General features: G+C 44.8%; 1 protein-coding gene across 1 annotated transcript in view; it reads right to left on the reverse strand.

Moving 5' to 3' along the window:
* Window positions 1-3,612: 3,612 nt before the first annotated feature.
* Window positions 3,613-14,202, reverse strand: part of LOC117502816 — a 58,516-nt gene continuing 47,926 nt past the window's right edge. The window contains 7 exon segments of the mRNA XM_034161923.1: window positions 3,613-3,809; window positions 4,779-4,830; window positions 4,909-5,002; window positions 6,458-6,546; window positions 7,415-7,552; window positions 9,851-10,001; window positions 10,238-10,463. Coding sequence (XP_034017814.1) covers window positions 3,613-3,809; window positions 4,779-4,830; window positions 4,909-5,002; window positions 6,458-6,546; window positions 7,415-7,552; window positions 9,851-10,001; window positions 10,238-10,463 — 947 coding nt within the window.

The raw sequence follows: 14,202 nt of genomic DNA on the forward strand, positions 1-14,202 counted from the left end.
TGGTGAGCTAACATGCTGACGGCGCATCTGGATACATTTCCTGTCAACATTTTGGTCAAATTAATTCTACGAGCTGGTTTGTGCGTCACAGATGTGGGGATGTCAGCGAGACAATAACCGGTAAACAGTTCAGCCAACGCGATCACACACAGACACGATTGGTTCAAAGAAGAGAAAGTGATTACACACAGTCAAAAAGGAGCGCTTTCCGAGTTTAACAGGGAATTTGATGAAAAATGACAACACATTGATGAGGAAATTCCTTCTTTCATTTGTGGGTGGTTTGTAAACTGGTTTTGCTCCACAGCACCACCGACAGGTCCAGGGTGGAAGTGCAGCATCGACATGAAGAAGAAGAAAAAAAGTACAAACTGAATCTTGTCGGACATGAAGGTCATTACAGAACCAGAGCGATCCACATCCGAGTCCAGTAAGAAGCAGAATACAGCACAGACAACAAGACTGTAAGCGTTTGATTGATAAATAATAAATTAAATTAAATTAAATAAATAAATAAACAAATGCATAACCACATTTCAGTTTCAGCTCATTAATACTCATCTGTGGATGGATCTCCTGCCCTCTGGATTTGTGCCGGACAAAACATCAAACTGAAATCCATCTTCTCAACTGACCATGAGTCAGTCAGACAAACAAACAAACAAACAAAAACCTGACGCCTGTACAGCAACTTCAACTTCAGCACAATCATTAGCAACACAATCGCACTTATTTCAGATGAACGCGGATCAGAACACGTGGGCTCCTGTGTTGTTGGACCTTCAGGACCTTTTTTTTCTCGGCCTTGATCATCTTAAGAAAACTCGAGGCATTTTCAGGGCAATTAGAATTTGGGTATTTCAGATCCAGATCTATTTCTTCTGCTCGAAACGACATTCATCATCATATCGTCTGATCCAGTCTCATGTTTTGACCCTTCACTGGTGTGTTTACACAGAACTCAAAGGCCCAGAGTGGTTCTGCTTTCAGCAACTCAGTGGGACAACATAGAACAACACAGCTAACAAGGGAGACATATGCTAATAGGAAGTCCCTTCACCTGCTCCCTTGTTTTTGGGGTCGTCACACCAGATCCAAACGTGTTGATTTGGCTCAAGTTTTACACTGGATGTCCTTCCTGATGCAACTCCACATTATAGAGAGAAATGGCCAGGGTTTGAACCTGGAACCTTTCACACAGAAACCAAGCACACTAACTGCTTGGCCACGACCCCCACCTTAACCTATGCTAACACAGGCCGACACGTGGTAATATATGCTAACACAAGCAGACCTGTGCTAACATATGCTAACAGAGGCCGACCTGTGGTAATATATGCTAACACAAGCAGACCTGTGCTAACATATGCTAACAGAGGCCGACCTGTGCTAACATATGCTAACAGAGGCCGACCTGTGCTAATATATGTTAACACAGGCAGACCTGTGCTAACATATGCTAACACAGGCAAAACTGTGCTAATATATGCTAACACAAGCAGACCTGTGCTAATATATGCTAACACAAGCAGACCTGTGCTAATATATGCTAACACAAGCAGACCTGTGCTAATATATGCTAACACAGGCAGACCTGTGCTAATAGATGCTAACACAGGCAGACCTGTGCTAATATATGCTAACACAAGCAGACCTGTGCTAATATATGCTAACACAGGCAGACCTGTGCTAATATATGCTAACACAGGCAGACCTGTGCTAACATATGCTAACAGAGGCCGACCTGTGCTAACATATGCTAACAGAGGCCGACCTGTGCTAATATATGTTAACACAGGCAGACCTGTGCTAACATATGCTAACACAGGCAGACCTGTGCTAATATATGCTAACACAAGCAGACCTGTGCTAATATATGCTAACACAGGCAGACCTGTGCTAATATATGCTAACACAGGCAGACCTGTGCTAATATATGCTAACACAGGCAGACCTGTGCTAACATATGCTAACACAAGCAGACCTGTGCTAACATATGCTAACAGAGGCTGACCTGTGCTAATATATGTTAACACAGGCAGACCTGTGCTAACATATGCTAACACAGGCAAAACTGTGCTAATATATGCTAACACAAGCAGACCTGTGCTAATATATGCTAACACAGGCAGACCTGTGCTAATATATGCTAACACAAGCAGACCTGTGCTAATATATGCTAACACAGGCAGACCTGTGCTAATATATGCTAACACAGGCAGACCTGTGCTAATATATGCTAACACAAGCAGACCTGTGCTAATATATGTTAACACAGGCAGACCTGTGCTAACATATGCTAACACAGGCAAAACTGTGCTAATATATGCTAACACAAGCAGACCTGTGCTAATATATGCTAACACAGGCAGACCTGTGCTAATATATGCTAACACAAGCAGACCTGTGCTAATATATGCTAACACAAGCAGACCTGTGCTAATATATGCTAACACAGGCAGACCTGTGCTAACATATGCTAACACAGGCAGACCTGTGCTAACATATGCTAACACAGACTGACCTGTAATAACAGACTGACTTGTGCTAACATACGCGAACACAGACTGACCTGCACTAAGATATGATCACGTACGTTAACAGGAAAAGCTCTGTGATGCTGTTTGTGCTGTCACAGATTTGTTGTAGTAAGTGAGCTAGGCGCGGAAGCCAGTGAACACGGCTGCTCCAAACTGTGCTGACCTGTTTTTGAAGCCTTTGTACTGGAGTCGGGCAGAACTGGATCAACTGATGCGGCACAGCTACGCCCGAGCTACAGTTTCAATCCAGCAGGTTCAAAGGTCAGTGGGCTCTTGATGTTAAGCAGTTGTGCAGACAACCTTCACTTCCTGGAGGAAACCCACACGAGAACGATCAGAGTGACGTCAGATTTGGTCGTCACATGTTCTGTGGCACGTTTAGCAATCAGCCGTTTTCACACACATTCAGTTAGCATTCTCACAGCTGTCGCACAATCACATTCAACATGTAAATATCTGACCGACAACTTTATATGATGGTTACATACAAACGGCAAAGATTAAAGAGAAAACCACAGCCGGAGAGTTAGCGTTTCCACGGCTAGCCGCCGGTTTCTGTGCATCCACACTGCTGTTAGCAGAGCTAACTGTTACCATACTACGTTAAGCACTAAAACACCGTCAGCTGCAGAATGAGACGCTACACTGCCTCAGAGAAGGAGGAATGAATACACGCAATGCATGATGGGATGCTAACAGCTGAAAATAAAATTGTTGGCAAAGGAAAGCTTTTCAATGTGTTCAATTACAAAACAGACAGAGGTCAAAAGGTTACATGACTGACAGAGAACTCAGTGCTTGGTTGGTTTAGAAGTTGTCCTGATTTATTTTAACAATTTAAAAAAACATCAAAGGAAGACATTTGGAAGCTGTTATGACTCAACAGACCGTGTCTGTTATTGATCCACTGAATGTTTTGATCAGAACAAACTCATAAGATACTGGAAAAGCAGACAATGATCCAGATAGGGACCTGATGATGGGCAGACGGCAGTTTTAAGTGGTTCCTCTGCAAAGACGTGCTGTAGGCAATGTGGATGCACAGGAGCCGTCCAACGCTATGAGGGCTTGTTCAGGCCGTGGAATGGGCCCCATTGGCGCCACGCGATGATCGCTTGCTGCTTTCGTTGGCGTTGCATGTTGAGGTGGGGCTGTGTGATTTGACTGTGGCTTTCCTCTCCCGTGTTGACACCAGAGTTTGGCTGAGAGGTAACGAGCTGGATGCTGCAGCCTGAAGACCTCCGCCGGGTTCCACAATTGTGTTGATAACTGCAGCAACAAGAACACAATGATCCAGCAACAACAACCACACAACGATCCGACAACAACAACCACCTCACAACGACCCAACAACCAGCACACAACGATCCAGCAACAACAACCACACAGCAATCCGGCAACAACAACCACACAACGATCCGACAACAACCACACAGGGATCCACCAACAATCCAACAATAACCACACAACAATCCTGCAACAATTACACAGCGATCTGACAACAACCACACAGCAATCCGACAACAACCACACAGCGATCCGGCAACAACAACCACACAACGATCCGGCAACAATAACCACACAACGATCCGGCAACAATAACCACACAACGATCCGGCAACAATAACCACACAACGATCTGGCAACAATAACCACACAGCGATCCGGCAACAAAAACCACACAGCGATCTGACAAAAACCACACAACAATCCAACAACCACCACACAACAATCCAACAACCACCACACAACAATCCAACAACCACACAACGATCCACCAACAACCACACAACAATCCGGCAACAACCACACAACAATCCGGCAACAACCACACAGTAATCCACCAACAACCACACAACAATCCGACAATAACCACACAGGGATCCAACAACCACACAACAATCCAACAACAACCACACAACAATCCGGCAACAATTACACAGTGGTCCAGCAACAACCACACAACAATTCAACAACAACCACACAGCGATCTAGCACCCGTGAGCAGACAAACGTTGGCCAACAGACCAACTAGTTGTTCAAGTTCAACTAGTTGTTCGGAAGTGTAAAGAGTGTTAGAGACACATAACTGAGATCACATTGCAGAGATTCATTTTTTTTATTTTTGTGGAAGAAGCCTGATGTTTTTTTGTGAAGTGATGAAAAATGAAAACATGCTAAAGCCCTGACACTGCTGGCGGAAGGATTTAACTGCTAAAGGCTGAAAAGTGTCTTTACCTTCCAGCTGTTTCTGGACTCTCCTTAGTTCCTTCAAGATGGAGGAAATTTCCTGTGAGATGAAGACAGGAGCTGTGAGTGTTCACATCCTCAGAGTCACTCAGAATCATCAATAATGGCGCACACAAACCTTGTTCGAGGTTTTCAGTATGGGAACTTCATTTTCAGCGTTGATCTTTGCCTCGATTTCCTCCCACACTTCAGCCTTGTTGTGGAACAGAACCCTGTCAACAGGAAGAACTAAGTACCATGAAAGCAGACCACATTTACTCACTGATGCCAAGCAGGAATCATGTGGACCAGAACCTGCCAGAGATGTCAACATGAACCCAAACATTATTAGACCTCCATCGAGAAAGCTCCATTTTCACCTTCAGCCCTGAAATCAGTGCTTCTCAAACTGGTCCTCAAGGACCAGCAGACAGCTCAGTCAGGTGTCTGTTAGTACTCGATGGGCTGCACTACATGGACTACAAAGGGGTGGAGCCAGAACATTTGATCATAACGTGAGCTGAATTCTAACATCAGTCACAGAAAGGACACTGAACCTCTGTCTCATGACGCAGGCGGGTTTTAAAGCCAGTAACATCGTGACTTGTGGCGTTTCTGCAGCTAATGCTGCCAGAACTGTTGGGTTCCTGCCCAGATGGGCTTCTACTGACATTCTGTCAGGTCAGGTGACGTCAGGCAGTACACGCTGTTGCCACATCTACCATACTACAAAAACATTTTGGGTCCTGGATGGCAACCACCCAGGCAGACAACAGGTTTGTACACACTTCTCCGAAGTAACCATCTGCTGCAGTCAGGTAAAATATGGGTGTGTCCTCAAGCAGGGGAACTTGATGATGTTCAGAGAAACCCACCACATGGAGTAAATGTGGTGTCTTATCATCCTCCTCATCTGAGTCTCACTAAAGCCCCTTTCACAACGGGCCAACGTAGAGTTTCGTAATGTGGCGTACTGACTATGCTGAGCTTAGGGGTCTGCAAAATGGACGCAAAAATGAAACCTGTTTAATTTTTTTTGCAGACATTCGGCACTGGACGCAGCGCTCTATACAAGTCTACGCAACACTGCACTACTGCACATCAAGCTTCCGCAAATGTACACTACCCTACGCCAGTCCGGTGAAAAATCCTTTCAGATTTTTTAATCAGTACATACCTGCACTGCTAGAATTTATTCATCCCGCTGAACTTTGCTGGCAGGGAAGCTTCAAAACCACAGAAGATGTGGGGCCAAGCTTCCCTCTGGGCGCAACATACGCAGCCATTCCTGCGTAGATACGGCAGCACAATGCAACGCTACGCAGGCCCAGTGGGAAAGGGGCTTAAATAACCATCAAGTCATTCCAGCAGGACCCAGAGATCTCTGGATGTTATGTGGAGCATGAAGCACAAACAGGCGAGTAGATGAAAATCTGGTCTTTTTTTTTGGTTGTTTAATGTTTGCATTAAAAATTAATGATACTCCATCAGTCCAGCAGATGGCAGCGTTGCACACTGTTGGTATCTGTGCTAACTTTGGAGCAGATTTATTCAAACTGAAGTCGACGTTTGACAAAAGTCAGAATCCACTTTGTGACTGTGTGTCTGAATACAAAAAGAAAACCCATTAAAACCTAACGTGGAGCAGTGACTCTGACGGGTTTGATTTGCTTCACGAGCGTCATTACTTCATTTTGCCGGCGAGCTGCTCGGTGTTTTCTCGGATGGCCTGTGACAGCTGTGACACCGGATTCAACATCAGGTTGTCCAGAATCACCTGAAAGACAAAAGCCAACATGCTAAACACAAAGTCCAAGTGCAGCAATTGGTTCTGATCCAGATTCCTTTCACACTGCACGTCACACTCATGTCCACTCCGAACAAGGCCATCATTTCCCCTCTCGACCCAAACAACCAGTCTGTTTAAAACCCGGTTCAACTAAACTGGTTCAAAAAACAGCTTTAAACCATTTCAAAGTGGATTCACATCAAGTTTCTTTTCTCTTTTATGTTATATTTAATATAATATTTTTGGAATCATTTTCTTTTAATCTTTTTCTTTGTTTGTTCATGGGGCCGTATCAGAGACAGATCATTTCACACATTTTGGGGAATCTAGACATTTTTGGGATAATTTGAAGTGACCAAATAAAATTAAACTGAAACATATCAAATTGTCAAAATTCAGAGGCTGCGGTCATCCAAGAAGGATTTCCATCAAAGTTCCAATCTGAGTTCGAGTCCCACTTCTGGCAAAAAGCAGCTGATAGTCACATCTTCTTTGGTTCCATCATGAAGCTGTAGAACTGCAGATGCAACAGACAAAAGTTGGACTGTGAGGAGTTTCTCCAGTCACAGGCCCGGGTTCGTGGTGGCTTCCCTCACTGTTTGTGCTCCTGAATGACTGACTGAAATGTTTTCATCCTACTACTGGTCTAAAGTAAACTGGCCGGAAAAGTAAAAATAACCCTTATAATTATTTTGTCTAGTTACTTAGTGGAGAGTGGAAGGACGGTGTGTAAAAATGTCTGGAGTTCCTAAATGGTTCATGTGATGGTTCTGAATTAAAGCTGAGTTCTGGATTCTTTGATTTTAACTCAAACAGCTGCAGTGTAAATGTGGCCTCAGTGTTATCGGGCAGTGACCTCTTCACGGTTCCATGGCCGATGGAGCTTAGAACCGGCTTCTGGCTCGTTCATGTTTGCATCCAAATCCCAGACAACAGCAGAACCTGGTGGAACCTTCTGGTAGTTTAAACTGGCCTCGGGGATACGCTGGACCAGCTGGAAAGAGAATAAAGGAAGTCTGGTTCTGTTGCTCCAACAACACAATAAGGGTCATCAAACGAGTGAAACCAGTGTGCCATGAACTCATGCACCAAATCAGCATGCAGCTGCAGCCCCGCCGGGCCCGAGGAGCCCGCACCCGAAGAGCCTCACGCCACACCAACGGGCCGCTCGCCCGACGGGCCGCTCGCCAGACGGGCCGCTCGCCAGACGGGCCTGACAAGGTGCAGCATGAGCAGTGAATTCTAGTGCTGTTGGATCCTGTGTGAGGAGGTGCATGCAGCATCTCCATGAACTGTCTATAAACCAGTAAAAGCAGTTTGTTAATGGTGCAGAAAAGTGGAAGATTATTAATGCAGAAGATGTGAGAAACATCCGATATCCAAAGATTCATTTAAAGATTCATTTAAGGTAAGACTGAAATCAGTTGGATCGGGTCTTGGAGCATGTTCTGGTGCTGCATGTTACTGCATCCACCTCAGAAAAGACATCAGGTTTCTGCATGTCCTTGACCTCAAGCAGTCACTTGGGTCCTCAGCAGTGACACACCTGCATGTTGGATCATGTTCACCAAAACACCCCAAATTGAACACGGTGCCGACCCGCTCCCTCACACTCAAAGAACTGCCCAGTATCCCAGTCTCCCTGGTAAATGGACTGCATTTATATTGCGCTTTTTCATCTGCATCAGACGATCAAAGCGCTTTACAGTAATGCCTCACATTCACCCTGATGTCAGGCTGCTGCCATACAAGGCACTCTTTACACACCGGGAGCAACTAGGGGATTAAGGACCTTGGCCAAGGGCCCTACTGATTTTCCGATCAGGGTGGGATTTGAACTGAGGATCCTCTGGTCTCAAGCCCCACACCTTAACCATGAGACCATCACCTTCCTGATGAACTGTTCATTTGACACAAAGTCATTCCAGTGGGACCCTGTAATCCACTTCATACTGGTGTTTCTCAGTCTGCGGTTAATGGCCTGCAGCCTGTCTTTTAACTAACACCCCCAGACGTGAGCACATCACCCCCATCCTCCACTCTCTGCGCTGGCTTCCCATCTGCTGCCAAACTGAGTTTAAAATCTTAATATTTATTTTTAAAGCTCTGCACCGTCCTGTGAGGGAGTTGTTGGTGCTACGTGACCAAAGCAGCGTTCTGACGTCATCCAGGCTCCGTCTGTTGGAGGTCCCCAGATCAAACCTGAAACACTGGGCTAATTGGTCTTTCCCAGGAACAAGCTCCACCCTGATTTACGCATCATCACTGATCTGGGTGTTTTTAAAACTAAAGACATTTCTTTTTAAAATGTCATTTAACACAGTCATGCTGTGACATTTTAATCTGGTTTTGTGGACACATTTATTTATTATCCTTGATTTTATTTTGTCATTATATATTGTTCTTGGGTTGTCTGTTTTCAGTTTTACTGGAAGCACTTTGGTCACCTTCTGGGCTGCGTATAGAGCCAGACAAATAAAAGCTGATCGACTGATTGATTGAATAAATAATCACTGGTGAGACACTAGTCACTGCAGATGCAACAGCAGTAGACAAGAAATAACACGTGATAAATGTATGAAATATTTTAGAATGCATGTGTGAGTGAGTAGTGGGAGGGTGTAAAGGTGTTTCTCAATCTCTGAATTGAGTTTCTGCCGGAGGGGAGTAACTGAAGTGGTGGCAACATCATGTGTGATTTTTTGCGGCCCCGCCCTGACAGTACATGTCTCCAGTCTGACCAACATTTTACCACGTTAAAGGAGCACTGATGGGGCCCCTGAGGACCCATACGGTCCTCCAAACCCACCTTGCTGACCCGTTTGGATTTTGTGTGGTTAATAATCTTCCACTAACTTTTTCAAATGATGGGGAGGTCAGTGATGGGAGGGGCAGGATGTGTCAGAGTGAGATGAAAGGTTATGGGGGAGGAGTCAGACTCAGACACCGGAGATGTGTAATGGTGTGTGTGTGTGTGTGTATAGAGGAGAGAAATGTCAGTCATGAATGAGCTCCCATTGGGCTCTGACAGCATGCCACACTCCAAGACTCATGGGATATGTAGTTCAGTCAAAATGTCACATTTTCCATCTTTTCTCAAAGCCCCAGCAAACAAATGCTCCAATCCAAGACAAAATTAAAGTAGCAGCTGCTTTTTTCAGCTCGGCTCAGAAAAACATATTAACCCAGAATGAGGTAAGAGGGCGGACCGGCTGCCATGAAGCCCAGGTTCAACTCTGAGATGTGTCATGATGGCAGTGACACGGAAGGAGCCCTTCACACATTCACCCACCTCCTCCCTGACGGTGGAGGCCGGCGTGTTGGCCAGTGAGCTGTGCACGGTCGTGGCACACATGCCAGAGTTGGGCGATTCCGCATCGCCGGCCACATCATGGATCTCCTTGGCCAGGATGGCTAAATCTTTGGCCAAGTCATGACTGAGCCTGCAGGAGAAACACAAAGAAGACGGTGGTTCAGGTTTTACTCAAAGTCAAAACGATCCACCGTTCTGAGGTGGATCAAAGTCACTGAAGTCCCACATCAACACCAGCAAATACCAAGTCAAGTCCAATGGAACACGTTACCAAGCATCAGAAACTTGATGTGTGTCAGGTCTGTATTTGGAGTCAAGTGACCTTTAAGCACCATGTGATTATTTCAGTGATTTGAGGTTAGTTACTTTGCAATCTCTGCGCTATGCGTGGACCAGTTCTGGTACGGATCCGCCTCGTTCTGGTCCTCATCCTCCTCGGCTTCCAGGGATACTGACTTTGAGCGAGTGACTGTCCCTTTGGGGCCGTGAGGTATGTGGGCAGAGTCAGAAGGGTGGGTGGGGCATTTGGTGGTCTGGTATTCTTCCTCCGAGGACGAGGAGAGATCCGAGTCTTTCTGCCGGCAATGGGAACCTGAGAGGACGAAGATTATCTTTAATAAAATGAATGAAGAGATCAGAACGCAGTGGCCGGATCAACAAGCAACAGAACGACAACTAGAAACGTGACCATTTGCTAATTTTCTGTTGCACTGAAGATAATCTGGTTAAAACTGGTTTAAACCAGATATTTTATTTTTCACTGGTTTCAAATCTTTGGAAACCAACAACAAAAACATCTTAAACTGGTTAAAAACTGTTTAACTTACAGTGGGGCCAAAAAGTATTTAGTCAGTCCCTGATTGTGCAAGTTCTCCAACTTAGAAAGATGAGAGAGGTCTGTAATTTTCATCATAGGTACACTTCAACTCAGAGATAAAATGAGAAAAAAAATCCAGGAAATCACATTGTAGGATTTTTAAAGAATTTATTTGTAAATTATGGTGGAAAATAAGTATTTGGTCAATAACAAACAAGCAAGATTTCTGGCTCTCACAGACCTGTAACTTCTTTAAGAAGCTCTTCTGTCCTCCACCTGTTACCTGTATTAATGGCACCTGTTGGAACTCGTTATCTGTATTAAAGACACCTGTCCACAGCCTCAAACAGTCAGACTCCAAACTCAACCACGGCCAAGACTAAAGAGCTGTCGAAGGACACCAGGAAGAACATTGCAGATGTGCACCAGGCTGGGAAGAGTGAATCTACAATAGTCAAGCAGGTTTGTTTGAATAAATCATCTGTGGGAGCAACTGTAAGAAAATGGAAGACATACAAGACCATTGATAATCTCCCTCAATCTGGGGCTCCATGCAACATGCCATCCCATGGGATAAAAATGATCATGAGAACAGTGAACAAAAATCCCAGAACTACACGGAGGGACCTGATGAATGACCTGCAGACAGCTGGGACCAAAGTAACAAAAGGCTGCACACTACGTAGAGAGGGACTCAAATCCTGCAGTGCCAGGCGTGTCCCCCTGCTTAAGCCAGTACATGTCCAGGCCCGTCTGAAGTTTGCCAGAGATCATATGGATGACAGACTGCATGTATCACTGGAGATGCTTAGGGACTCCTTCTCTGATTACCAACATGCAGTAAAGTAAAGTGGAAATATCTTTCCAACATAATTTCTACCAGCTGCAACCGTCCCCGTGCATTATTCAATACAATTCAATCAGTCGTAAATCCTACAGATAAAAATTTCAATAATGCAACCACATCAACTTGTGAAGACTTTCTTCAATTTTTCGTTGACAAAGTGGCATCTGTCAGACAAAGTATAAAACCAAACCACCATATCTCATACTTTGCCAAGCTCACCTCCCTCTGTTGTCTCCAGTTCCAGTGTTCTCAAAGAGTTTGTGCCAGTGTCGCTCTCTCAGCTTTCTGAGGTTGTGCAGAAGTTGAGACCTACCACCTGTCCCCTGGACATAATTCCACCAAAGATGCTGAAACAAATTTTTGACACAGTAGGACCAAGGCTTCTTTTATTTTTCAACAACTGTTTAAGATCCGGGACTGTTCCGGCTGTTTTCAAACAGGCTGTGGTCAGACCGCTGCTTAAAAAACCAAACCTTGATCCAGTAGTACTGTCAAACTTCAGACCAGTGTCCCACTTGGCTTTTCTCTCCAAAATTCTAGAGAAGCTTGTTTTTAATCAATTGCTGTCTTTTCTGGACCAGAATCAGATTTTTGATAAATTTCAGTCAGGTTTTCATACACGCCACAGTACTGAGTCTGCACTGTTGAGAGTCGAAAATGACATCCTGTTGTCCCTGGACTCAGAGACCTGTACTGTTGGTAATGCTTGATCTCACTGCAGCATTCGATACAGTGGACCACTCCATCCTCCTGAACCGTCTAGCCCACCAGGTGGGCTTTCAGGGACCCGCGCTGCAGTGGTTCAGGTCCTATTTAACAGACAGGTACTTCTCTGTTTCCATCAATGGCCACTCCTCTTCTACAGCCCAACTGTCTTCTGGTGTCCCGCAAGGCTCCATTTTGGGCCCAGTTCTGTTCTCTCTTTACATGCTGCCTCTGGGTTCAATCATCTCTAGCCATAATGTGTCTTTTCATATGTATGCCGATGATCTTCAAATCTATCTACCAGTCTCACCAGATTCTCCAGATGCATCTCAGACCATCAACACCTGTATGGATGACATCAAGCACTGGCTCACACAGAATTTCCTGAGTCTAAATGAATCCAAAACGGAATTCTGTCTTTTTGGCACCACAAGCCCACTTGCCGTTGTCTCAAACGGTCACTCACTTTCTCACCATAACACCGTAATCAGAAACTTGGGAGTTCATTGGACACTGACCTAAATCTCCATAAATAAATTGACTCTGTTGTTAAGACAAGCTTCTTTCAGCTCCGCATTCTCACAAAAGTGAAACCCTTCCTCAGTTGTTGTGACCTGGAGAAAGCAATCCACGCATTCATCAGCTCACGCTTGGACTACTGCAATGCTCTGTACATTGGACTCAGTCAAACATCCTTACACAGATTACAGCTGGTGCAGAATGCTGCTGCCCGGCTCCTCACAAATTCTCGTAAACATCACCATATCACACCTGTTCTGCGCTCTCTCCACTGGTTGCCAGTGCAATACAGGATCCAATACAAACTTCTCCTGTTCGTTTTCTGCTCCATCCACAGCCTCGCACCTGCATATCTATGTGAGATTCTGACTCTTCACCAGCCCAGCAGATTTCTATGATCTGCACAGCTCTACTTGTTGGAGCAGCCCAGGTCTCAAAGCAAACAATGGGGTGATCGTGCTTTCGCAGTAGTAGGTCCTAAACTTTGGAACTCGCTGCCCCTCGACTTGCGTGCCATCTCGGATCTGCCCCTTTTTAAAACAAAACTCAAAACGTATTTGTTTAGATGTGCTTTTGATACTTAGTCTTGTTTAGACTTGGGAATAAAATGTATCTGTGTTCTTCTTTTTAACTATATTTTAAATACGATTTTTATATGTACAGCGCTTTGGTCAACTTAGGTTGTTGTAAAGCGCTTAACAAATAAAATTTGACTGATTGATTGATTGATTGATATGGATGATCCAGAAGAGGACTGGGAGAATATCATGTGGTCAGACGAAACCAAAATAGACGTTTTTGGTAAAAACTCAACTCGTCATGTTTGGAGGAAGACGAATGCTGAGTTGCATTCCAAGAACACCATATCTACTGTGAAGAATGGGGGTGGAAACATCAGGCTTTGAGGCTGTTTTTCTGCAAAGGAGACAGGACGACTGATCTGTGTTAAGGGAGGAATAAACGTGGCCATGTATCGTGAGATTTTAAGCCAAAACCTCCTTCCATCAGTGAGAGCATTGAAGATGCAACGTGGCTGGGTCTTCCAGCATGACAATGATCCCAAACACACCGCTCAGGCAACGAAAGAGTGACCCTGTAAAAAGCATTTCAAGGTCCTGGAGTGGCCGAGCCAGTCTCCAGACCTCAACCCCATAGAAAGTTTGTTGAGGAGGTTGAAAGTCCATGTTGCCAGCGACAGCCCCAAAACATCACTGCTCTAGAGGAGATCTGCATGGAGGAATGGGCCAAAATACCAGCTACAGTGTGTGCAAACCTGATGAAGACTTACAGGAAATGTTTGACCTCTGTCATTACCAACAAAGATTATGTTACAAAGTACTGAGATGAATTTTTGTTATTGACCAAATACTTATTTTCCACCATAATTTACAAATAAATACTTTAAAAATCCTACAATGTGATTTTCTGGATTTTTTTTTTCTC

Source organism: Thalassophryne amazonica, chromosome 21 (assembly GCF_902500255.1).
Source record: "Thalassophryne amazonica chromosome 21, fThaAma1.1, whole genome shotgun sequence".
Classification (NCBI taxonomy): domain Eukaryota; kingdom Metazoa; phylum Chordata; class Actinopteri; order Batrachoidiformes; family Batrachoididae; genus Thalassophryne; species Thalassophryne amazonica.